The sequence below is a fragment of the Ambystoma mexicanum genome, chromosome 2q (genome assembly GCF_040938575.1).
Source record: "Ambystoma mexicanum isolate Mex_15411 chromosome 2q, UKY_AmexF1_1, whole genome shotgun sequence".
NCBI lineage: Eukaryota > Metazoa > Chordata > Amphibia > Caudata > Ambystomatidae > Ambystoma > Ambystoma mexicanum.
In genome coordinates this window covers 305121164-305145685 of record NC_090924.1, presented here as the reverse complement: position 1 = coordinate 305145685, position 24522 = coordinate 305121164, and the positions used below count along the sequence as shown (strand labels likewise).

The window sequence follows — 24522 nt, the reverse complement described above, 5'->3', positions numbered from 1 at the left end:
TAAACGGAGGCTCTTGCACACTGTTAGCCCTAGATGCTATTAAAGCATTTGATTCCATCTATTGGGAATGGCTACTGGCGGTCCTTAAGGGCTTTGGCTTTGGGATGAAATGTATCAGATGGGTGGAAGTACTTTACACCAAGCCAAGGGCACTAGTGAAATCCGGGAGGCTTGTTTCTACGGCGTGGGACATACGCAGGGGCACCAGGCAAGGCTGCCCCCCATGCTTTATATACTGGGATTAGAACCCATTGCCATCTATTTTAGAAAACAGTTTTTCGATGCAGGCATACAATTAAGGGGGAGGGGCAGCCACAGGATGCCGCTATCCACATTAACCCTCCCATACAGACAGGGCGGAATTCAACTCCCAGATCTAGAGAAGTACTACTTGGCAGCCAGTTTAACTTCGTAACCAAGTGGTTGGCGGACGAAGCCACGTCCGAAACTGCCTTACTGCAGCATTTAATCGCCCCGGGGAGGCTGAAGGATCTCATCTGGGCACCCCAACACTTTCTGAGTGGAGTACCTCTACTGGCCACCCTAGGAAGGAAAATATGGCATAGGGCTAAGACACTCCGGCACCTAGGACACCCATGCGCCACAGATATACCGATGATCTCAGACCTATGCAAAACCAATGTTGACCTGCCGACCATCAGACTCTGGGAAAGGAAAGGGGTCCACACGTGGGGAGATCTATACATGGATGGCTCCTTCTGTGACTTCTCCTCCCTGCAATCCGAAAATGACATACCGAGCGGTCAATTTCTGTGGTACCAGAAGATCCGTAGGGTGGCACGGCCAAGTGGGATGCATGGCCTGAGTAACCTGAAGCAGATCCCTTTGTGACACTACTATAAACCTGGGTGAGGGCTGGAAACCAGTGTCCCAAATATACGGCCACCTAATGGACAATCCTAATCCCAGCAGCTCCGAATTGAAATCCAAATGGGACAGAGATCTGGGGCGAGAGATGTGGGATAGGGCTCTTGCGTTCCCCAAAGAGGTGTCTAGGAATTCCAGGTTTAGATTAATTCAATTGAATGTATATTGCACCTACCTAACTCAACATAGAGTGGCGAAGTTCAACAAACAGGCTCACCCTAACTGCACTTGGTGTAACGCAGACAAGGCAGATAGATCTCTTACACGTGTTCTGGGAATGCACTAAGTTGCAGCTCCTTTGGGCCAAGGTGAAGCAAACTTGCAGGAGAGCAGGCATGTCCCGATACATATGGTCCCCCAGTGAATACCTCTTGGGAACTTACCCCAGACTTGCTCAAATTAAGCACACTGTGAAACTCATGGACATGGCGTGCAAACTAACCAAAAGGACCATTGCAATGGCATGGAAACAACTTAATAGCCCACAATTCAACGCATGGTATGGAGAACTGGAGCGCTGGGTGGGAGCTGAAACTAAAGCTTGGGAGGACAGTGTTGCTAGATCTCCTGAAGATGCGAGTATGGCTAGACGCTTGGAAAGCCCTAACGTGGTCTATGTTTCACACCTCTGGTGATAAACCCCCTTTAACAATTTGCTCCACTGTTATTGGAATTTACCACCTGCAATAGCACCTGAATAGGTTACCCCCCGAACCAGAACTTGTGCCCCCACCCTTCCCCCCCTCACCCTCACCCCTCATGCCTTACCCCCTCACTGATCCCTTCCATACGGAATTGCACCATCACTCACACAGAGACAATTAATGTTGGTTTAATGTTTTTGACTTGTTATTCATCACCTGCAATACTCAATGTTGTAGCATGTCAGCTCAGACATGCTACTGTTGTAACCTTAAGAAATGCCAATAACGAAATTTTAAAATAAAATTGACGAGACCGAAGGGAGGGGGGGGAGGGGGTTGGGGTTCCCAGACCTTGAAATATATTAGAGCTTCACAGTAGAGAATTCTGGTGGATCACTTCTCACCGGACACATGAAAGCAATGGGTAGCTATGGATAATGCTGTTCTGGCTCCGGTCACCCTGGATGAATGGCTATGGTTCCCAAAGAAGTGCATCCCGGGGAGGGTCCTGAGTCATCCGGTCTTGGGGGTTTTGTGCTCAGTATGGAAGGAGGGAGGTGACTACTGATGGCTCACAACATGGCCCTCACCCCTGAGCTGCATCTGGGGCCCCCCTCTTCGGGATGGGATAGATGAACAGCTTGCATTTAAAAAGTGCTACGAAGCTGGTCTCAATTGGGCGGGGCAGCTGTGGAATGGGGGAACTTTCTTGTCCTTAAATGAATTGGAGGGAGCCCTAGGCCTGAATATTCTCATGCCATTTCGCTTTTTACCACTAAAAGGGGTTCTCACGGAGGTCAGATGGGGAGATACCCTGAGGAGGCAACTAACAGATTTTCCGAAATTCCTGATCACACACAGGGACTCTCGGAGTGTAATATCCGGACTCTACAAGCTGTTGCTCTTGGCAGCCCGGGAGACCGCCCCGACTGCGCAGGTGCCATGGAAGAGGACCTGGGTGAGGTTATTGGGGACAAGAGATGGAACATCATGTGCAGACAGGCCAATCGCTCGACGGCCTCACTCCAATATCGCCATCAGGCACTGAAATGTCGTGTTGAGAAGGGAGATTACATGCATATGTGGTGGAAATGCCTGATGGTTCAAATGTACTGGGAGGAGGTCCTGTACTGGATAAAGGGGGTGGATGGGATCATCCGGACCATGTCCCCATGGCTTCTCATTTTTGGGATTGATGTGGGGGGGGGGGATTAAACGGTGAAACCCACGACCATATGTTTCAGGTTATGTTGGTAGCGGCTAGGTGCTGCCTGGCCCAAAGATGGAAATCTCCACTAACGCCTGGGGGGAGAGAGTGGGTTACTAGAGTGCGGGCAATCCATGACATGGAATTCCTGTCACACCTCATGAATGAATCCAAATCGAGCATTGTGGCATTATGGCTCCCCTTTTTTGAAAAATATGGACGGTCCGTGTGAGGGGCATGGGGAATATCTACAGAGTTACCCGGGCGATGCACAAGTGGGTGGAGTGTAAGGGGGTTGAGAGAAACGATGGTTGGGTTATGCCATTGGAATACAGGGCGGGGGCGGGTCCCAGGTTATAGCGTACATAGTGGAGCGATCCTTCGTGGGAAATGTAGTGATATATAACGCGCCTGTCTTTTGATGCAACGACAGAGGTCCGGTCCATGGTTGTTGGGGAATGGGGGATGAAGGGGAAGTGTTATAACCGTATTCTAAGGCAATGTTGTGATTAAGATTATATGATGTTATAACTTGAATGTTAATAAAAATTTAATTAAAAAGAAAAGCTGGTCTGTTAACCATGGGCCCCCTTTCATTAAGCTCCATACCCAAAGCATAGTGACATATGTGCCCTGCTGCATCAGTCTACTGGTCTGCAGCACCTGCTCTCCAGTGATACAGAGCAGGTTCAAAGTTCACAGGTGTCCTTTTGACAGCTGTTGTGACAGCCAAGTCACTGCATTGCAGAGGTTATGTTTAAATTTGCACCTCTGTTTCAACATTTATAATGATGAATTATTATCCTGGTATCCGTTTAAACTTTAAGCATAAGCCTTACTTGAGTTTGGGTTATGGGGTCTGGTAATTCACATAATAATTAGAAGCCACATCTGCGTTAAATCATACACATGTCAACACTGTGAGACCAGACCAGCCTGTAAAGGATTGAGTGTACTCCAGTCAGACAGTCTGTCTCTGCTTATCCAGCAAGACAAGGGACTTTAAGTCATTGCCTCTCTTCTGGTCCTTTGTGAGTTTGGGAAACGCCTCTCTACAACAGGACATCCCCTCATCAGGAGCTGTCCTGGAAAACGGGAATCAAAGGGCACACCCTAAGCAAAAGGTCTAGCCTCACACAAGGCTGTTTCATACCAAAAGGCCTTGGATGCTATGGGTCTGAGAAAGGGGCAGGGTATTTGGAGGGAGCTCCCCACAGTTGTGGAAGGATTCCACCTTCTTGTTTTCTCTGCACCTCTCATATCCTTACCCTTCCTTTAGCACAAAGCACTTTGCGTATGATGTAAGAATGCAATGGCCACTTGTCCGAAGGACAGGAAACCTAAATGTAGGGTTGCTTTTGTCGCTTTCGGACCTTTGCGTATACAAGAGTGAGTCTCCCACAGCTTCTGGAAGTCAATTCTGGACCTTCCAGCCCGCAGCCCTCAAGGTAGAATTAATTTCGGACCAGAGAGTTGACCTTTCCAGTGCCCTCCACCAGTGAGGTGACGATGGAGTGTTCTAAGACAAGACAAACTCTGCTCCCTAAAACTCCTATGACATGTTGGGGGTGACCTGTTGCTGGGGAAAGATCTGCCTTCCTGCCAACTACACTGGTACCCAGAACCTCACTGGAGGTGAAGGGCCTGTGCAGGTGTTTGCCAGCCCATATCTTGTCTCTTAGCACCTGGATTGGGACCCACAACATCCTGCGGGCCATAACAGCAATCTTCGAACCACGTTTGACACCCTTTTGAACCAATGGGACCCACCAGTGCTTCTTTTGGAACTCTTTCTCTTCTCTCGAGCTTCGAAATGCTGCTGCTTGCACCTTCGAACCAGCTCGACACTGCATAATAACAAGCCGAGCTAGTCACTTATTCGACTCGAACCACCAGCTCATTGCCGGACTTCTACTCAAACCACTGGAAGCATCTCATTCATTGACCCTAACCAGTGATTTCCAATGTCTGCAACAGGCTCGACATCGAATTGCTGCTTTGTCAAACTGCCCATTGGACTATCAGGATCACCACTTCAAACCATCACCAGACCTCGACTCGAACTACTGGAGCGTCACTCATTGGTCCTGACTAACAGTTACCACTTGTTTAGAACCAACCACAATGAGCTCTCTGAACTACATTGCTCTAATGCAGCATTCAACTGCACCGAGTTACTGCTTCAAATCAATTTGATGTCAGCTCGCCATTTGTTCCTATACGACTCGCTGCATCCGAGATCTTGTTCGGGTTGGATCTGCTTGCTCAACGATAAGAAACCTGGTTCAATGCTGTTGAACCGCCAAGAACTGAATAAGCTACTTTTGGAAGGCCCCACGCCCTGGCCCACTTTTTGAGACATGTGGTAGATCAGAATCAGGAGATGGACAAGGTGACATTGCATCTGACTTTCCTTTCTTATCGATCGGAAATCTACGCTGTCCCCAAGTCTGAGACTCTTGGTCCTTTTTTTCTAAAGCAACTATACAAGGGTGCTCATCAGGAAGGTCGTTACAAAACAAGAAGCTCATCCGAAAACCTATACTAACCTCGGTTCTATCTCTACCACTCTAAAAGCAACCTAGAAATCGAGCACAGGTACTTAGGCTCTTGGCCTTAGCAAGTGAACGATAGCTGGTTTCTGACGCCTACCCTGGTATGTGTCTCTCGCTACCGCTCCTTGCCCCTGATGCACAGTCTAAATCGGTAGGTGGAGTGTATTTTCAGTTGCGCACTCTCTCCTGCACAGTTCAGTCAAGTCCTATAAATGTCTCTTGATGTGTTATTTTTGACTGGGGGCAGGAGGGTGGGGATCTGGCTTCTCTCTTCCCTTCCTTGTGAGGGTGCTCCAGGCCATCTTTATCAGGAAGGTTCCTGGCATTCTCGCCTTTGAGGAGGTCCTTAGTTTGTACCCTGTTTTGGGTTGGGATTTCTCTCGCCCCAGTTTGGGGTCACACTTCTCCCCACCTTGGAGTCTTCTGCCTTGTACCCCATATTTGGGTTTGTACTCTAGGGGCTTGTTTTCTCTTACCTAGTCTGGTGGTTTGGTTCCTCTCATACTGCCTTGGGGTCTGAATTCTCTTCCCCTTCACCCCCTTGGGGGTCTTACTTCTTGCAGGGTTCTGTTTTCTCACCCCACCTCGGGGTTTCACTTCTTGCACCCCCCCTCTTTGGGCCGTATGTCTTTTACCCCACCTTGGGGACTTGTTCTGCCCTGCCTTCCCGTTCCCCAGAGCAACTGCATACCTCTGGTCTCGTGGCAGGGCTCCTCGGAAGGCTCAGGGAGTTCGACTAACACCTCTCCACTTTTGCGGCTTCTTAGTGCTCTTCCTGCTCAGCCTTCCTGCTCCAACCTTTATTGGCTCTTTTTCTGTACCTCGTTTAGGGAGCGGGATATCCACTGTTCTCTTGCCCCCTATGAGTATGGCGCATAGAGAGTGACAGTAACCACACCAGCCGTTCTTACAGGAAGTTTCAAATCATCGTACAATTTAACTCCCATGTAGCCAACGGGAGGATAGCTCAGTGGCAACGTGCACGCCTTTGAAGCAAGACGACACGAAGCAACACAAGTTCGATCCCCTGGTCCACGCTTAGAAACCTGTGGGTGTTTAAGCGCGTTATAAATACGCAACTAAGACAAAACAAAAAAAAAAAATCCTGTAACAGCGCCTCGATGCCTGCGGGCTGTGTGAGCGCATTAAAATGTAAATAAAAGATCTTAGGATCTTGGACATGGGGGACAATTTAAATCACTTTCTAGAGCTCTCCTGTCCTCTAAGGGCAGGGTTGAGGCACCCTCAGTGGCATCCTGCATGCCCTGTTCCCTCTGGGGTGTTGCGCTTATTATGGTATTTATTGAGGGCAGACCTAGCTTCGAGAAGCAACAGAACGCTTTACAGAGGTATACACCAAGCCAGATGCATAGCCGAGCGCTTTTTAGTGGTAATAGAACAGATATACAGCAGGGATAGGTAATTGAGGGGCAAAGAGGAGGGGTACAGCTATACCAGGTGGTGGGTGAAGAGGGGCGGGCAGCGTCTAGCAACTCAGGTGGCACGAGGGGCACCTTGGTAGCCTATGTGTTGAGGAGGAGAGACTCCTTGAAGAGGTGGGTCTGGATGATTTCCAGCTTACCTTCATACTCAGTGGAAACTATGCTGACGATCAGGAAAGGCTGAATAAAATCTACATGACCATCAAAAATTGGATGTCTCCCAGCTGTTTATGCCTTAATGCTAGTAAAACTGAGCTTATGGTATATGGGTCTAAGCAGGCCAGTGAAAGTCTGGGACAAGGATTCTCTGGTTTCCAAATTGACAGAGGTTTTGTTCCGGCATCTGGCAAGGTAAAAACTCTTGTCATCTTTATGGAGGCCACACTCAGCGCGGACGCCCATGTGGACTACATAGTTAGGAATTCTAACTATTATCTTCGAGTTCTGAGATTGGTTGGTCCCTTGGGCACCAGGGATAATTGCGCTGAGTTGGTACGAGCATCATACTACTGCACATTGATTATTGCAACTCCTTGCTGTGGGGAGCCAGTAAGGAGTGCATTTATAAACTGCAGAAAATCCAAAATGAAGCTGTACGCATGGTTTATAAATTGTTGACATTGGGACATAAGTGTCTCTTTGGGTATGCACCTCAATATCTCTATAGAACCACTAGGACCTTACGTTCAACAGAGGCATGCACCCTCAAGGTTAACAGCTTTAAAAGATTTTGGGGAAATGGTCTGTCTTTCCTGGTTCGGTTGGGGCAGGCTTGGAACAAGCTCCCCGAGTCCATCAGGAAGGAGGAAAATCATGCCACTTTTAGGAAGCTTCTTAAGACTAGGTTGTTTTCTTAGGTTGAACTCTAGAGTAGTCGTTTCTAAGTCGTTTTTGTCTGTGTTGTGTGTTCTTTGTTTCAGTGCCTGGATGGCTGAGGGCTTTGGCGCTTTATAAGCATAAAGTAAAGTCTTGAGTTCTTTTCGGAATTGTAGGAGCGTGGAGTCTGATACCGACGGGGAGGCGGTTCCATAGTCTTGGGGCTTAGAATTCCCTGGATTAGTCACATACCCTAGAGACTGGTTAAGCCACTTTTGCACCTCTTTCATCAAGAAGCATATCCTTTTTGTACTTGTATTGCCTTTTTTCTCCCTGCTAAGTATCCACAGTACAGGCATCTTGACGTTCTGCATTTCTCTGTCGGGTGTGTTTTTTTTTTTATAGTGTTCTTACTGTTTAGTTGTAAATTGGCATATTTAAGGTATGTTTTTTTATAGAACCTTCATTGTACATGCCTGTGTTTTGGACAATTATACTGTTGCCATTTGTGTTTCCGCTAAATCACATTCGCACCCCATCTGAAATTATAACCTTTCCTCGGCCTGTGTTACTCCAAAAGTGAAGGAGGTATATCACTTAACTGTTCTTGTTCCGCCTTTATGATTGGGAGCACTGTTGATTTGTAGAAGTGTGAGGGCTGAGTATGCAGTTTAACGAATCCAAGGTCATCTCTGCTCCCGTTGGTAGCAGCGGGCTCTGGCAGACAGTCATTAGCCAAACTAATCTTAACTTTTCTCCTTGTTGGCTGAATTTCCCCGGGAAGTCTTCATAAAGGCCCTTAGCCTTGCCCCTTTCCATTCTAGATTTTCTTCCATGCATCCATTTGGTCAATGTGCGTGGTGGTTCTCTGTTTCCCTCCTGGATCAAATAAGTCATGGTGGGGTCAGGGATGTTCCCTGGTCTCTAGTTTCACTTTTCGCTGGTTTCAGCTCTACCACTGTTGCTCCCCTGTAGCATGCCCTTGCAGTGTGCAGTGGGTGTTGGGCTTCCCCATTCAGGATCCGAATGTGAGATCACATTCCATTTGGGTTACAAATCTGTTCCTCCTATTCCAGGCTGGCATCTTATCGTTGGGCCAGGTGCAATGTGATACTTGTAGTCCCAGTTCATCTCTGGATGTTGCCTCCATGGAACCACCTGCAAGTTTTGAAAGTGAGACCAGGCCAGGAATGGGGGTGATTGGCATTGGGTCAGAGAAAGAGGCACCAACGTACATACAAGGCTTCATGCATGTTGTGGACAGGGCCCCTTCAATTCCTCTACACCACCTCTGGGGTGGTGTAGGCCACAGTCTGCCCTTGACGGGAAATATCCATGACCCTCTCTCATACCTTCACTCTCATTTTGATCCCCCTGCACCTCCCCCTCTTCTTCATTTAAATTGCCCTTCTGGGGATATCATGAAAAAAAGGATCTGCATGATATTTCTGCGGCGGAAAAGTCAGCGACGGAAATGTCACATGGGAAATGTAAGCACTACAAATGTTTGTACATTTCCCATGCGAACATCCAATACAAAACCATACATACACCCCCACCCACACCTCCAACATACCCCCACCACCATACTTACCTTTCCTTCTTGGCGCTGTGTCTCAAAAACTGCAGCGTCGGTTCCCGATCACTTTTGTGATCGGGAACCGCCCCGCAGGGTCCCTTATTTATTTTGGGCAGCTGCAGGGGTTTCCCCGCCACGCCCGCTCACTATACTGTTTAGTATATTAAGCGGGGTGATGCGGGTGACATCGGCACAGCACCTGTTTTTTTTCTTTTTTCTTCTGTTTGGTCTGCTGCGGAGGTGTCCCCTTCAACTCCGCTCACTATACTGTACAGTTTAGTGAGCGGGGTGTTGCGGGGGACACCCCCCCAGCCCCTGGCAGCTTTTTCGTTTTTTTTTTTTTTTTTTAACCATCCTCACCAACACACCGCGAAAAGTTCTAACTCTTGGTAGTTAGAACTTTTCGTGGTGTGTGTTTCAGGTCTTTTGGTGAGGTTGGTCATTTTTATCTGGACCTTTCGTCCTACTCCAACAAAAAATCTAAATTGTTCTGCTTCTTTCTTTCGAGGTGCTCTACTGAAAAGGACAATGGTTGTTGGGCCAGGAATCAATGCATGATTCAGGGGCTGTTTTCTTTATTGGGGGAGATCCATACCAGTGGGGCATGGTCTGCAAACAACTTACAGGGTCTCCTGGCCAAGAAGTGCCATAGTCTGTCCATGGCCCATTTCATAGCTGGATTCTCCAAATTTCACTATGTAGTCGTTGCACTCTCTAGGAAATAGTTTCTGACTAATACAAATAATGGGCTTTTCCTCCCCATCCTTCACCTGTGATAACACTGCCCAAAGCCCTCCAGGGAAGTTTCTGTAACTCAACCCATTTCTAAAAAACGCCATGATTAGGACTGGGGAATTGTATATCTTAGTTTTCAGCACATCAAAAGCTTCTTGTACGTAGCTGCCCTATAAAATTGGATTTGGTTTTTCCTTGGCTAATTTATTCTTGAGGGGTACGTAGCAATCAATTTAAAAGTTGGTATACACTTTCTGTAGTACCCCAAAACTCCCAATAAGGCCTGAATATCTTTTAGTTTTTGGTCTCGGGACCTTTAGTAGTCTGGTCAGGTTTAAGTGCCCCCTTTTTATTTCTTTTAAGGCTGTACTGCCAAAGAGGTCAGCACTGTGTTATACCAACCCCCCACAGCAGGTTCTCTGTTAAATGTTTTCAATCTCACACCATTTTCTGTCTTAAGAACAGTTTGTCAGGGACCTCTCGCTCGTTACTTTTAGGTTTTCACTGCGTTATGTTTCATTTTGCAAAGCTTATACATTTGAAGATCCCTCCCAGCAGAATAGTTTAACTATGGTGACTGCTTTCCAGTGTGTGTGTTTATTTTAATAGATTAATTAGCATCTCTTCTATGATCCCTTTATGTGGCAGAAGTCTTCAGCTTGTACCTGCTCTGAGAATTGAGCTAAACTGATTTAGGGGTTTAAAGTCCCTTTGCCTTCGGCACAGTGGCCATGATTTGCACAGAATCTGTTTTGTTGTTGTACGGTTGTTGGACTTCTCTAAGAGAGCAAATACTCCACATTTCTATTACATTACCTTCAATTGAAAGGCTCCTATGCTCATAAGAACACATTTCCCCACCCTCCAAATTGCCATTAAAGGGATCTTTACAGTAACCAGTCACTTTAACAAATACCTGGCCTGGTTCAATTCTTAAATTGTGCACTCAAATTCTTTCCATGATTACAGGGGATTTTCTTTATATCTTGTTCAGCAATCAGTTGTTGCTACACTGTTGAGATGTTGTTACAAGTCATTTTGTATTACCCATTTTGGTGGAAAAAAAGAATGTCATATTAAGAATGTTAGTGACTGCTAGGCTTTGTCTTTACTTTGGTATGGCTCTCCAGGGCAGAAGGCTGTACTTGCCTTCAGTGACAGCATTTGGAAATGCTATTCTGCTTAGGCCATGGTAACCTAGTTTACTATTTATCCTGGAGCATCTCCACTGGAATGGAAAACCTAGTCTAAAAAAATGTCATTAGTAATGTAGGTGTCATTCCCGTACTTTTTCCCTTGCTAGATGGGTGCTGAATACACATGTAAAAGACATCCTGTTTTCTAAGCTTACCCTTTTATTTACAGCGCCGCAAGCAGATTTTGGAAGAGTCACAGCGCCTGACAGAGTTATTGAACAGGTAAGGTGCTCATGTACTTTCACTTATGAGTTCATCTGTGGCAGTAAAAGACTGCCTGGTTTGTACTGTGTGCCTCCAGGTTTATTCTGGCATCAACATGCCACTGAGGACTGCATCCCCATTGGACTTGAGCTTTCCTTGAATCCTTGGAGTTTATTAGATTGGTGTTCCACAGATCCTGGATTTCACAAAAATGTTTTGAAAACAAGAATACTTCACATTTTACTGCATTATTCAATAGATGGGCATTCTTAGTGGTCAGGGTTTTGGAAGACCGTTAATGTATTTGCAAGTTTTAACAAAGTCCTACCTCTCACATTGGTATGTGGCTGATGGAGTCTGGCTTTTCCACTGAGAGGGAAACCGTGGTGGTACTAAGGTACAGTAAGCCGTACCCTGCAGACCTGTGTTTGTTGTGTGCTGATGTGTATTTACTGAAAAATATATTCTTTAGAATGCAGTCGAGCATCAAGAAATATCTATGGTGCAGGGAAAGTACTTCAAAATAGTGATAAATAATAAAGTGCCTAGAAAAGAAACATAAAAACAGTTACACAGTTTTACAGGTGAGCATTTCAAGGCACGATAAATATGTTAAAACATGGTTCAAATAAATAAAGCAAAACAAATCAGAACAAAGGCAGCTCACATCTCAAGCTCCTGTGTGACAGTTATGCACTACAATTTTACATGTAGGTACAATTATTAGGTATGTCTGGTTAGGTTTGCATGTAGACTTTAATGGCACAGACAGTAGACTGCTGATGGTTCTACTGAAAAGTAAAGTAATTGTTACCAGGATTTCGGGGGTGCAGTAGAGGCGGCACACTTTGGTCTATGAGGATGGAGGACATCCCTGAGGTGATCCATGCCCAGTTCAACAATCAGAGGCGCCAGAGAAGCATTGCAAAATAAGAGCCAACCCCCGTTTCAGTGGATGTCTCCGTTACATGGATTTGAAGGACATCTCATGACTCCCCAAAACCCGGAGAAGAGAACCAGTGACAGATTGGACATCAGAAGCCCTCCAGGGATGTCACCCAGGGTGCTGCAAGAGGTTCAGAGTGCTTTGATGCTGAGTCAGCATGCATACCCACTGTAGCAACAAAAAAGATGAACAATGGTGACCTTTTGGAGGCTCCGGTGAGGACAAATGACTTCAGGACAGTCCCACGAATAGGGGAAACTGAAAAGGTCCAAGCCATGATATCTCATGAAGGAGCAGGTAGGTTTGGGTAGCAGCAACTCTGCTTTTGGCAGGCAGCGGGAACTCTGATCCAGTGAGTATCACAGCTCCAGTAAGGTTCAGTGAAGCACATACATTGCTATTTACAGGCCAGAGAATCCTTCTGGTCCAGACGGATGAAGGAGGAGGAAAAGCCTGCGCAGAACTCCCAGAGATGCAGAGTGTCCCCCTTCTAATGATCAGGAGGCTGCAGAACCACCAACATCAGGGATCATCAGGAAAGTCTCCTCTCTCAGCACGTTTTGGGATTCCAGGTAGATAATCTCTGGAATGGCTTGTGTGTTCCCTAGTTATAGACACAAAGGGCTAGGGTTTAGAAAAGTCCTCTAGTTGAAATATGTGCACCTTTCAACATTTTGGCACCCATTCATCAGGATTGGTTAGGTAAAGCCCAGTTAGTGATCTCTCACACACAGGGATATGAATTGAGGTAACCGAGACGAGACCCTCTGAAGCCTAAACTAGATTCCATTCACTGAAAGATGCCTTTGTGTGCTTGGAGCACACATAGGCAGGCCTGCCAAAAGGGCAATTTCTTGTGTTAAACATAGGTAAAAAAGAAAAGGACCTGATCACAGGACTTAAAAATGCCTTGATATTCATTTTGCTCCTGTTCCGGCCAAAAGTAAAACACAGCTTCCACCAGCCCATGACCCAACAACCTTTCTAGGTGAGAATACTCTTGGAGTAGGTAGGCCTGCCGGGGTAGCCTTATAGGCCACAGAGGACGGCACAGTAAAATACAGTTTCAGCTTTTACAGAGATTTCCATAGAAGTCTTCCTTGTCATAAAAAATAAGTCATGGTGCCAAAAAGCGATCAAAATATTTAGGGGACTACCTAACGTAGCAAAAAGGTAGCTAACAATTTCTGACCTAATAGACATTGTCCTTCCTCTTATCAAAATGGTCCTGCGCCACTTGTTTCCTATTGAATAAAAGGATCCTGTGATCAAATACCTGGTCCTCTTTTTTTCTAGAGCTCAAGAAGACATAACTCGTCTTGCACTTTTTCTGTTTGTTCAATAGAACATTGTTCACATTTGAAAAAAAATTTGAACTGTAGATGCAGATTTTTTATTTCTTATGACTTCTTAATCGGTCATGTGATCTCAAGCCATTTGTGCTTTTCTTATGTCTTTAATGTTTACGATTGTGTCTCTACAGGGATCGAAATGATGATTGGATAAGCAGGAGCTAAAAGCAGCTCTTGTGTATCCAGCATTAGCCAGGGACCACGAGCTACCACTGGGGAACAAGGAGCTAGTACATGACGTTCCACAAATCTAACTTCCACATAAGATGCAAAAATATAATTTTGTCCATTATATATGACCACATCTGCTTTAAATGTTGTATAGATGTGTCCTAATGTATATTTATAGATTGCACAGAGTAACATTTACATAGGTGTGTTTTTCCGTCATTAGTTGGCCTGGGGAGCCAAAAGTAGATCCTGGTAGCTGTTGGTTACAAGCTAACCAGGCTCTTCCAGGCTACAAGCAGGAGCTAAATCGTCCCAGCTCCCCTCAGTTTCGAACCCTGCTCTAACAATTCCTTACAGTGTAGCTAGCTAAATTAGTGGATTTTAATAGGATTGATTTTTACTATTACCGTAAGTGCATCATTTGATTGAGACATAGAAGATTCTGAACAGCAGCTTTGTGAGAGGCACCAGAGGTGTGGTGTGGCATGGACCATATGACTGAGGCATGTAGCAATGGAAAGCCACAGCCACGTGTGAGAAGGAAGATGGTGGTTCTTATAATTGTCAGGAGGGACCCTTCCAGATGGATTCTGGTGAAGTGATCGGTACAGTGGAGACATCTGCATTGATGACAGAATTCTCCTATCAGTCGAGAAAGAACTGGATGTAGAAGGGAGATCACCTTCTAGACACTGGGAGGTTGACTGTTTTTAATTAAAGAGTTTTCTGTTTCAGTTTTGGTTACACGGTCATAACCCATGAAGGTGGAGATCTGTTGGGTGGGTCAGGTTGTTGTATGATTTGTCTGGTGGAGTGAATGTGTAGCACTGTAGATAGACTTGCAAGAAGAAATGTCTGTTTTTGCTACTACCAAAGGGTGACTTTATGAGCTTTGTTTTGCCGAAAGAACGCCTCAATCACCCTTTTTTGTCACTGTCTTGAGTGCTTTCTGGATGTATAAACACATGCTTAAAATGTGGTATATTTTGTAGTCCTCCTCATTGGAGGGGAGTAGGGGTTCATGTTGGTTATCAGAATCAGTAAATAACATGGCATGTTATTTTTTAATAACATTGTTCATCAATTCACTATCAATCAAAATATGTACCCACATATTGCATGTGTATATACTATAACATGGAACAATTCTTGCTTTAAATACTAATTGACAATTCCTAGACTATTTCTTAGAAGTTAATGTGTTCAAATATATAAACATCTGACAAAGATCCAGACAATCGGAGCAGAGGTAGACTTTGATTAAATGAAAAATATGCGTTTCAGCTGATGGATAATTTCCCCTTTCCAAGTTGGATTGCCTCATAGAATATTAAGCATATTCCTTTTATTTTTAAAGTGTGGTAATGGTCGTTTCCCAAGGACTTAAATGGACCTGCTATTGCTCTTACAAACTATGGAAGTGAAGCTGGCTTAGACATCTAAGGTTGGCTGATTCGTGTGATATTTGGCCCTACAAAAAGTTAAAGTAAATCTTCATGGTGAAGTAATTCACGGGTGGTTAAAGAAATGAAACACTGACAAATTGCTCTGTAGTCTGGTCCTTTTATTTTCCGTAAATTATAGACCACAAAAGATTACACATGTTTTTTTGTAATGATCAGGCCAGAGGCCTTCTTTGGTTCTTCATTCTATGAAGTTGGTGGTAATTGTGCTATATTTGTTGCAGTCACATCGATCGTGAGTTTGGGGAAGGTGAAAATGAGGACATAGAAGTTGCCGCTGGGGAGGAGAGTGACGACGATGATAATGATGATGAATCTTCTTCACGCTGCCTTTGGGTCGACCGATATACACCTAGACACTACACAGAGCTGCTGAGTGATGACGTGAGCATCCCCTCTATTTCTCTCCTCGTTTGTGCCGAACTGAAACCACGTTTATCCAGTTTTGTCAGGCTTCATACATCGATGGTTTATTTTCCACAACATTTGATTTTAATGAGTTTAGATGTACAATCAAGTGATGTTGATGAAAGATCTCTAATTCAATGGTTTGTCTCCGTTTGGAATGCTTTTGAACGTGATCATTTAAAAATTTGGCATGGCTGATTTTGTTAAAGCAGGCATGTTCCACTGGCAACTGAATTGAGACCACATACTCGCTATATCTGCCATTGAAGAAGGGACTAGTTTTACTGGATTTCTTTCTCCGCTGCCTTGAACTTTCAAGGAAAGTCCTAAAATGCCAAAGCCTCTCACCGTCCAGGATTTCCAGTTTATATAAAAGATATGAATGTACATACAGTACTTATGAGCAGGATTTCTTTCAGAATACTCTCTGGTTAAACCGGTTATAGTGCATCCATTGTGGGCCTTCAGCAAGTGTCTGTGATCTTTGGAGTTAGTCATTGTTGCCCTGCGAAAGTGCATGCCTTAAATTCCCAGAGTTGTAACCAAGTAGTTTCATGCGATCTGCACCACTTCGATGCACTATCACTAAGTGCTGTGGCAAACGTGAAGGAGGAGTCGGGTGCAAATTGGACGTTTCCATGTTCTTTATTTGACCAAAATAGTAAAATGACGATCTTGCTCTATGACTGTTGGGTTTTTTCTCTACCTAACTGTTAAGGGAGTTTTCCTAAAGTCCTACTGGCAGTAAGACTTTAGTAAGCTAACCCAGTGGTTTGTAGATCCCCAACTCTTAGAATCAGTCTGTACTAGCTCAGGACCTTGGTAGTGTAGCAGAGCAGTCAAGCTTATCTTAAGAGAACGATGTGAGCTGTAGGCAAGTACCCTGAATCGTAGCTAGACAGGCACAACAAAGAAGCACTTACTCTTATATATAAATATATTATATTTACACCAGAATCACTTTAAATACTTCAGATGTTTACGGTAGACCGCTTAGGAATACTAGATAATACACTTCAAAGGGCACTTTCACTTTTTTGTTTGTTTGAGGTTACATTTGTAGCAACGTTGGAAAGGGAAAAGACAAGGTTATCGTATTATCGGTAATTGCGCACTCATGTGCGGTATAAAAACACGTCCACTGCCACCAGCCATAACTAGGTGATTGTCTGTGACTACAAAAGTCACAGGAGCAGAGAGAAGGGGGATACGAAGTACCCCTTTGGCAACCGCTGAAGTGGTGTGTGCCAATCTCTCAGACTATAAGAGTTTTGGGAGAGGTCCTAAGTATCTGCCTATCCTTGAGAACTGTAGTTGCTTGAAGATATAGAAAAAGAATCTTAAAGGAGGACCCTAAAGGTCCCCAGCAACACTGCCCATAAGGAGCTGTGTGCTGCAGTAGTAAAACAGATACCTTTTTAAGAGCTATTGAGCAGACGGACTCCATAGTACAGGGAGAATGCAAAGAATAGAGTTCCAAAAGACAGAGCCCACAAGAATGAAGGGGTGGGAAATGGCTCCACTCATTCAATTCAGGATTTAATGAAAAAGCTCTAGAAGTCCAGCAACAAGTGCTGGGGTCTCACTAGGAGAGGGGATGAAGCACAATAATGATACATCTCCCTAACACTAACCAAACGAACTAATGGTGCTCGTCCGTTGTCGGAAGACATAATCTGTCCAACAATTTAACCTTATCTGGCCCTAACACTTAAGACTAATAACTAAATAAGGTAGCTTCTCGTTGGCCGCATCTCTTGGCTTTGTTTCAGAGTTTCCAAGGTACAACAGTTCCCAAAATACTATAAAGTCTGTATTACTTATTCATCCGGATTCGGTAACCCTCACTGATGTTTTTGTAGCTCTTGATATATGTTTAAACTTTTGGTCTCCAGGAGTTCTTGAGACACTTTAGTCTCTCTCAGCACTCCTTATGATGGTAAGTTTTTCCTTCCTTAGCAATTTGAATCCTTTTACTTCTTGGGTTTTCTCTTCTTCTCTGTTGGGGTATCTTATGCCCTTTTCTAGTGTTTGATAACCCACCTCCTGGAGCCTCCTCAGATTTTTGTTTCAAGTGACTTTGTGTTTTATCACTGCAGCTTGGGCTTAACTGAGTATCTTTATCGAAGTCTTCCATCAAAGAATGGCAGTTTTCATCACAAATTATATTCTGTAACTCTCTTGCAGTCTTCCAATACGGGGCTTCCCTTTCTCTTAGGCTTTCAGCCTCAACATTGATATTCCTCCAGTATAGTTAATACAGTCCTCGTGGCCTCCCCCTTATTAGAATCACCCTAGTAGCTTCAGTTAGCGTGGGTTCATTCACGTGGGCCAGTGTTTGGACATATCTGCTTTGGCTGCTTTTCGTCTCTGGGTTTCTCGCTTGTCCTGCTTGGTCCGTTAACTCACTGTGGTCGGCACAACTTGTTCCTCCAGCTTGTGCTAGTCTCAGCGTTGTTACATGGGTCCCCGACCCACCACAATCCTCCCGTGGTTACGCTACCCCTCTGGGCGGTCTCTTGGACCGTGTGCATGCCTTCAGCATCTCGCTTCGGCATTCTCGTTCTCTTAGGTTGCTGATGGCTCATTCGTACTACTCCTCCCCAATGTGTGCATACGTCAGAGGGCTTCCCCTGCGTATGCTTCTCTCTCTCCCTCCTTGATATGATCATTCCTTTTACAGGTCCTTTAGCATTCCCAACACCCCGTTCTTTCTTTAGGTGTCACTCTGACCAGCATTACCTGAAGCCAATAGAAGGGAAACCATGTTTTTGGTGTTAGAGGTATTCCCATGTACGCAGATAGTTTTGCTTGCTGACTGAGTTCCTCGACTGAGTTCCTCGTGGGAATGGGAGTCCTTGGACTCTAGAGGAGAGTCACTCCCAGTGAGGTCCCACTTTCCCAGACCCGTATCGATGGTCTTGCTGAGTGGGCTCGCCTCCCTAGCCTCACAGGTGGTGGCTCCCCACTGGGGAGAAGGGATGAATGCCCTAGATTAGTTCACATTGATCAGCATTGGCCCTGAGATGCAAGGAAGGAGCTTTTTCCTAACTCTGATTTCCTCCCGAAATGCATATTTTTAAGACCTTCTTGGAGACTCGAAATTAATTCCGCATTTCACCCAAATTCTCAAAGGTCGCTGGTAAATCTCACCATCAGTCTCAAGGTGGGCATAGTGGTAAAGTTAACGCTGTTCCGAGTTGGGTTCTGGGCTCGACTTTCATCTGTTTTTTTATTTGTTTTGCTTCTGGGAAGGTGAATGCTCTGCAGCACTGATAACAAAGTGCAGGAGACCACAGGAAGCTGTATTACCCAAGGGGGCAGACGTTAAAGTTTGTGCTTGAAAAATAAGACATTTTCCACAGAGCCACAGAACTTTTTGGGAGTGCCACGAAGGTGGGACAGAAATAAGAGACTGTTTTCATTATCAAGGGGAGGATGAAATGAAAACCATACAGAAGTTTATTATAATTATACCCACAGGATTAGATGCAATGGTTCTAAAGACTATCTGAAAGAACTTTGACACTGAGAGCAATCAACTACAAGTTGGGCCAGACAGAACTCCATACCATTACTATTATTCAAGCCTCCCTTTTCCTTTTAGTTGGGTGTTTTATAAGGTGGTAGGGCCAGTTAGTTGGTTAGGATTCAGACAGAACAATTTGTATTTGAATTGACGTGCACCCTTAGTGTTTTGTTAGGTAGGGAACCTCCCTCGTAGCGATAGGGCTAGTTAGGCATTTTGTTTTTTATTTAAATAAATGTAGTTAACCATGAACCCATGTAGTCCGAGTCCTTGTCCTATTTCACCTCACCAGCTAAAAAGCAGATTTTACTGGTGGGATTGGACAAGGCTCTCCGTTTTTGTTCTCGGGCCTGCAAACTTGGGATCATGGCCTTTGCATTTCATTCAGATAGTTACAGGTTTTAATCTGCCCTCCAATAGGTCTCTATGGTGTAACTCAGTTTCTGCCATTTAAAAATGTGTAAGAGAATCTTACTTTTCGTTAGCACAATTACAGAGGGCAGCCTCAGTCACTGCCCAGAAGTCACTTGGATTATTAATTTATTTTGTGTGTGCTATATCGTTAAAATGACCTCCAAATACACTACCATAACATTCTTTGTGTCTCATTTGCTGAATTCATGGGTTTGGACTTCACCTGCTGCGATTTTTGGCAGCTTCTCCAGTGCATCGCCTGTAGAAAAGCATTGGCATTACACCTTTCTTTGACTCTCTGCTCTGTGCAACTAGAGAAAATCGTTCAAATTCAGTATCGCTTTCTTTTCATAGACAATCCATCCTTTACAGCCTAAGCATTGAGGAAAAATGCAAAGCATACTGACTTAGCTGGCATCTCTTCCCTTAGTTGCTGCTCTCTCTTTACCTGCTTACTCTTATCCGCTCTCTGGTTGCTCAACACACTCGGTCTGTGTGATCTCAGCATAGTGTGGTCTAAAGCCTAATGCCCCGGTGCATGTGCGTGTGTCGCTGTAGTGGGTCACACCGCAAGCACGATTATGAAATGCTTTTTGCTTTTTGAATGGATTAAAACAAACCATTTTTAGTAAGGACCCTTATGTTGGAGGCCAACGGAGCATGGCCTCTTTAAGGAAGGGAACAGAGAACTGGGGGAGGCTAGAAGGGGACAAGGGTGAGGGAGGGAGGGAGGGAGGGGAAAGAGGGAGAGGCAGTTGTTAAATGATAATAAAGGGAGTAAGACGTATGGCCACGTGTCTGTTTATTCGAAGGTAGGCCCTGTGTCAAGAACACAACACCTTCTGAGACTAGCATGTGTTGCCCTCCTTTGAGAAGCATGGGTCACATCAGATTCCCAAGTGTTTGGGCTCCGCGCTTCTGAACAATAAAGCATTGGTATGCATATGTGAAGAGTCCGTATAGGCAGTGTGTTTCATTACAAAGAGGCTGGCAGTAGTCCCCATTGCCATTAAATCAAGCTCTTTGTGAACAGCATGAATCCTGAGAGAACTTGAGATTCTGCAGCAGAAAGATATCATCTAAAGGTGGAAGAATAATAATAAGTGAAAGCCTAGGGAAATATTTGATTAATCGGTAATGGTGTCTAATATTTAAAACGGCACTAAATGGGGGATTGTGGATTGATGCCAGAGCAGAAGCACAATGGCAGAGTCTTGTTGGGTGAGTGGAAATGCAGATGCACATGACCAAATGCTGTCTCTTCATTCAAGCCAAGGAGCTTCCTAAAAAGAAATCGCTCCACTTGCATGCAATGTATAGTCATGCAGGGCGCCATCTTGGAATGGATCTTTCACAGATGACCAGGACACAACACCAGGGATCTTACTTTAAGGACGGCGCCCTTCTTATTGTTTGCAGATGGAGAGCTCAGGTTCAGCGTTAATTGCAAAGGCAATCCTTTTTAGGCAGCCAATCTGCTTGACCTCAGAAGACTCCTGTGCCCTAAATGGTACTGCATCAAATCAACTCAGTAAGGTTATGAAAGATATCAGAAAAAAGAATCAAGAACGGAGGCCTTGGGGCGTTACCATCTGGGGCAATTGGTTTTGCTGTCGGTGTCACCTCTTCCCTCCAAAAACTCCCACTGATTCTATGGTGGGCTGCTGAATGTATGTAGTCTGTTTAGGGTCATTGGCAACTAGAGCGGTACCTACTTGCTGTTTTCCTGTGGCTGTAGCCTTCTTCTTTGCTAACCTTCTAAGGCATGCCATCCTTTAATGTCTTTAGAGAAGCTGCTGGATGACCTGCAGTTCCTGGAGACTGAAAACGATGAGACTTCAGAGAAAGAACTGCTCAATGCGGCCAACTTTTTACAAGCTTGCCAACCCTGGAGAAAAGATATTGCTCCCCTTCCAAGCTGTGACCAGCCTCTAGGCGACCATAGACAATTTGAACTCTGACTACAGGTATTTTAATGCAAATGAGAGCTAGAGCCAGCCAGACAGTGCACCCTCCCATTTGCTGCATTGACCAGCTCTGCAGTGTCACAGATGGCCCAATAATTATTACTTCAAGGGTTTTTTTAATTAAGTTTTCAATGGGCCCTAGGGCTGTCTATCTCTATCTCTCTATTGGAGCCTCCTTCCTAACCCAGGGATCCTTACCAACAGGCCAGTGCTACCAAATGTTAAACCCTACTGTCTAAAAGCTTGCTAGCTCTATAGGTCTAAAGGCCGGCTATCTAAACTCCCTATGGGAATTCTTAACTGTACCTACTCTATCCAGTTGTTAGTGTGCTAAAGGGAATTGGGATAGTGCGTTGTAATTGCACTGTGTGATTCAAACTTTCTCCAACGCTGCACCTTTTCCACAAGTCCCTTCCATAATCCGACACTCCTTCCTCCCTCTTGCTCATCTGTTGGTGTTCCACTGCCTCTGACCTAATCCTAATATCCCACACTTCTTGTGGGCTCTTTTTATAGCCAACCCACTCTGATAATTGGATCAATTTCCCTAGCCAATCTGACCCTGTCTTCCCCAACCAGGAGGGTATGATTCTGGAAAATATTACAAGAAGGGCACTATGCCCCACCCACTTTTTCAGTGTGACTTTGCTGCTTGAATGGTGGCCTAGGAAGGGTAATCTTTTTGTTTGTGTTCCCATTTCGGGCGATTAAGAAGGTAAAATTCTTATGGGGGAGAGTGAGTTGACCTCTCTTTGTTACCTGGTGGTCTAGGGCATTTGTCCACACTAGCGTGCATTAGCCGGTGCTTCCAGCCCGCACCACGCAGCCGTTTGGTCTGCCGTGCCAGCTCATTGCTTCATTCTGTGTCTCTCTCTTGAGTTTGCTCATCTGATCTTGCTGCAATTGATTTCCATGGTGCTACAGTGGTTTCCATGTGCTCGGGTTGATGCGGTTGCGACAACTTTTAGTAGTGTCTGGGGTTGCATGGGGTGGGTCTTTGGCTCAGGCTTTCCTTGGTATTCACTTCACTTAGCAGCTTCTCTCGCTTGGACGCCGTATTTCTAGAAGGAAAAATAAAAACTGTTGAGCATCTGTAGGAGACAGGAGTTATGTGGGTACTTCAAAAATTCATGCTGGCAGAAGGGTTTGGCCAGTAATTGATGCCCTCTTAACTTTTGCCGTCCACGTCTGGGATAACCCTGCCCTTCGTTTACTCCCTGGTAGGCTTCCCACCAAGGGCTGTGGTGGGTGGGGGGGCTGTTCTGTTCACCTCTTGACAAGGCCCTGGAACTGGAAGTTTGCATGCTCCTGAAGGTACTGTCCCTTTGACACTTTGAGGATGAAGGAATCCCAACCCCATAACAATCTTGCTTGACAGTAAACTTCTGCCTACGGCTATACTGCTCGACTATCAGCTATACCCAGGCTCTGCTCGCTGTCGGGAATGCACTGATGAGAATCTTTGCCTGCTGACTGATGCTGTTGCCCATAGGCATGACCCTCTCCTAATTATTGTAGCTCACCCTCAGATAGCCATGAACATAAAGGATTTTTGCTCCACTTTGGTCATGTTTTCTTGTCACCCTGTTGCATCTCTTGCACTAGTGTCTCATTTATGGTTTTCCCATATGCCGTAAACGATGTTCATGTTTTGCATGTATATTTGCCTCACATGCTTGATGGTTAAAATGATTGTTAATGATTCAATCCTTGCTTTATCCTCCTTGTAATGCTATCCTCACAGTACCAAAAGCAAACTGCAGGAAAGTATTAAATAGCTTTTATGTTGTTTAATGTCTTAAGTCTGTGGGCGTCTAGTCAAAACGTGAAAACCTTCTGGCCACGCACCACTCTTGCGTGGCACCTGCAATCCCTATTTAAAATTCTGAGGTTATTTGGATTACTTGTGATTGAATTGAAATGCAGCTTGCTCATTGTGAATCTTCTTGCAGTACACAAATCGCTGCCTGCTGAAGTGGCTAAAACTGTGGGACACAGTAGTGTTTGGCAGGGAGAAAGTGGTGAGGAAAGCTAAACCGACCACCGACACTCGGCAATCCTTTAAAGACCAGAAAAAGGAGCCGTGGCAACAGAACAACACTCGGCAATCCTTTAAAGACCAGAAAAAGGAGCAGTGGCAACAGAACAAGTTCAAGACGAAAGCTGAGATTGTGGAAGAGATCCTAGAAGCAGAGCTGGATCAGCATAAAAGGCCTAAGAACAAGGTGAGCTTGCTAGTTGGCAAAAGCCTGGCCGGTCCCAGCACCTGCAGAGTGAGACCTTGCTTTTGCTACTGTTTGTGAAGTGCTTTTGAATTATCCACCTTTTTAAATGTTTCTCACCTACCTTTGCCTTGGAGTTATTGAGTTGCTACTGGATTCATTTGGTTGGATCTACAGCTGGGAATTGCAGGTGTGAGATGGGATATTTTATAGGAAACAGCCATAGAGCACAGTATTTCTTTTCTGCTGTTAAAAAAATAAAAATAAAGAAGCCTAATTGGACATTTGGAGACTGAGATACCCGAGAATGTGTAAAGTGTACAAAGTCACTGATTTGTTGCGGTTTCGTGACTGAAAAAATATTAGTCTTGATGTGATCGCCTCCCATCTTTAGATGAGTGTCATTAATTGTTATTCATGGTTGTCTTGGTTGTAGATTTTTATATTGCAGCTTCTGAATTCTCATTTCTGTTCTAGATGGGGAGGGGAAAAAGCTCTTTATACAATCTGTGGGTCACATTTGGTTACTAAAACAGCTTTAGTGACCAGAAACAATTGTGTGCGCGCCACTGTTTTATTTTTTCAAATACAACCTTGAAATAAAATTAAGGAACACGTTTGTATTCCAGCCCCTCTGGTCCTATACATTGGCCTGCCAATGTGCTTGGTTTGTATTGAAGAAGGTACTTGGCAACCTCTTGAACTGAATAGCAGCCCTCTTTTCTGCAACCAGATAGGGAAGTGTTTTACATTCTCTCCTGCGGGAAAACTAGAGCGAGTGGTT

General features: G+C 44.9%; 1 protein-coding gene across 2 annotated transcripts in view; it reads left to right on the top strand.

Moving 5' to 3' along the window:
* CHTF18 (chromosome transmission fidelity factor 18) overlaps window positions 1-24522 on the top strand; it is a 1093968-nt gene that overhangs the window by 122520 nt on the left and 946926 nt on the right. For both annotated transcript variants that reach the window (XM_069647269.1, XM_069647267.1), the window contains exons 6-8: window positions 11232-11284; window positions 15423-15582; window positions 23469-23741. In XM_069647269.1, the coding sequence (XP_069503370.1) occupies window positions 11232-11284; window positions 15423-15582; window positions 23469-23741 (486 nt within the window). The remainder of the gene's footprint in view (window positions 1-11231; window positions 11285-15422; window positions 15583-23468; window positions 23742-24522) is intronic.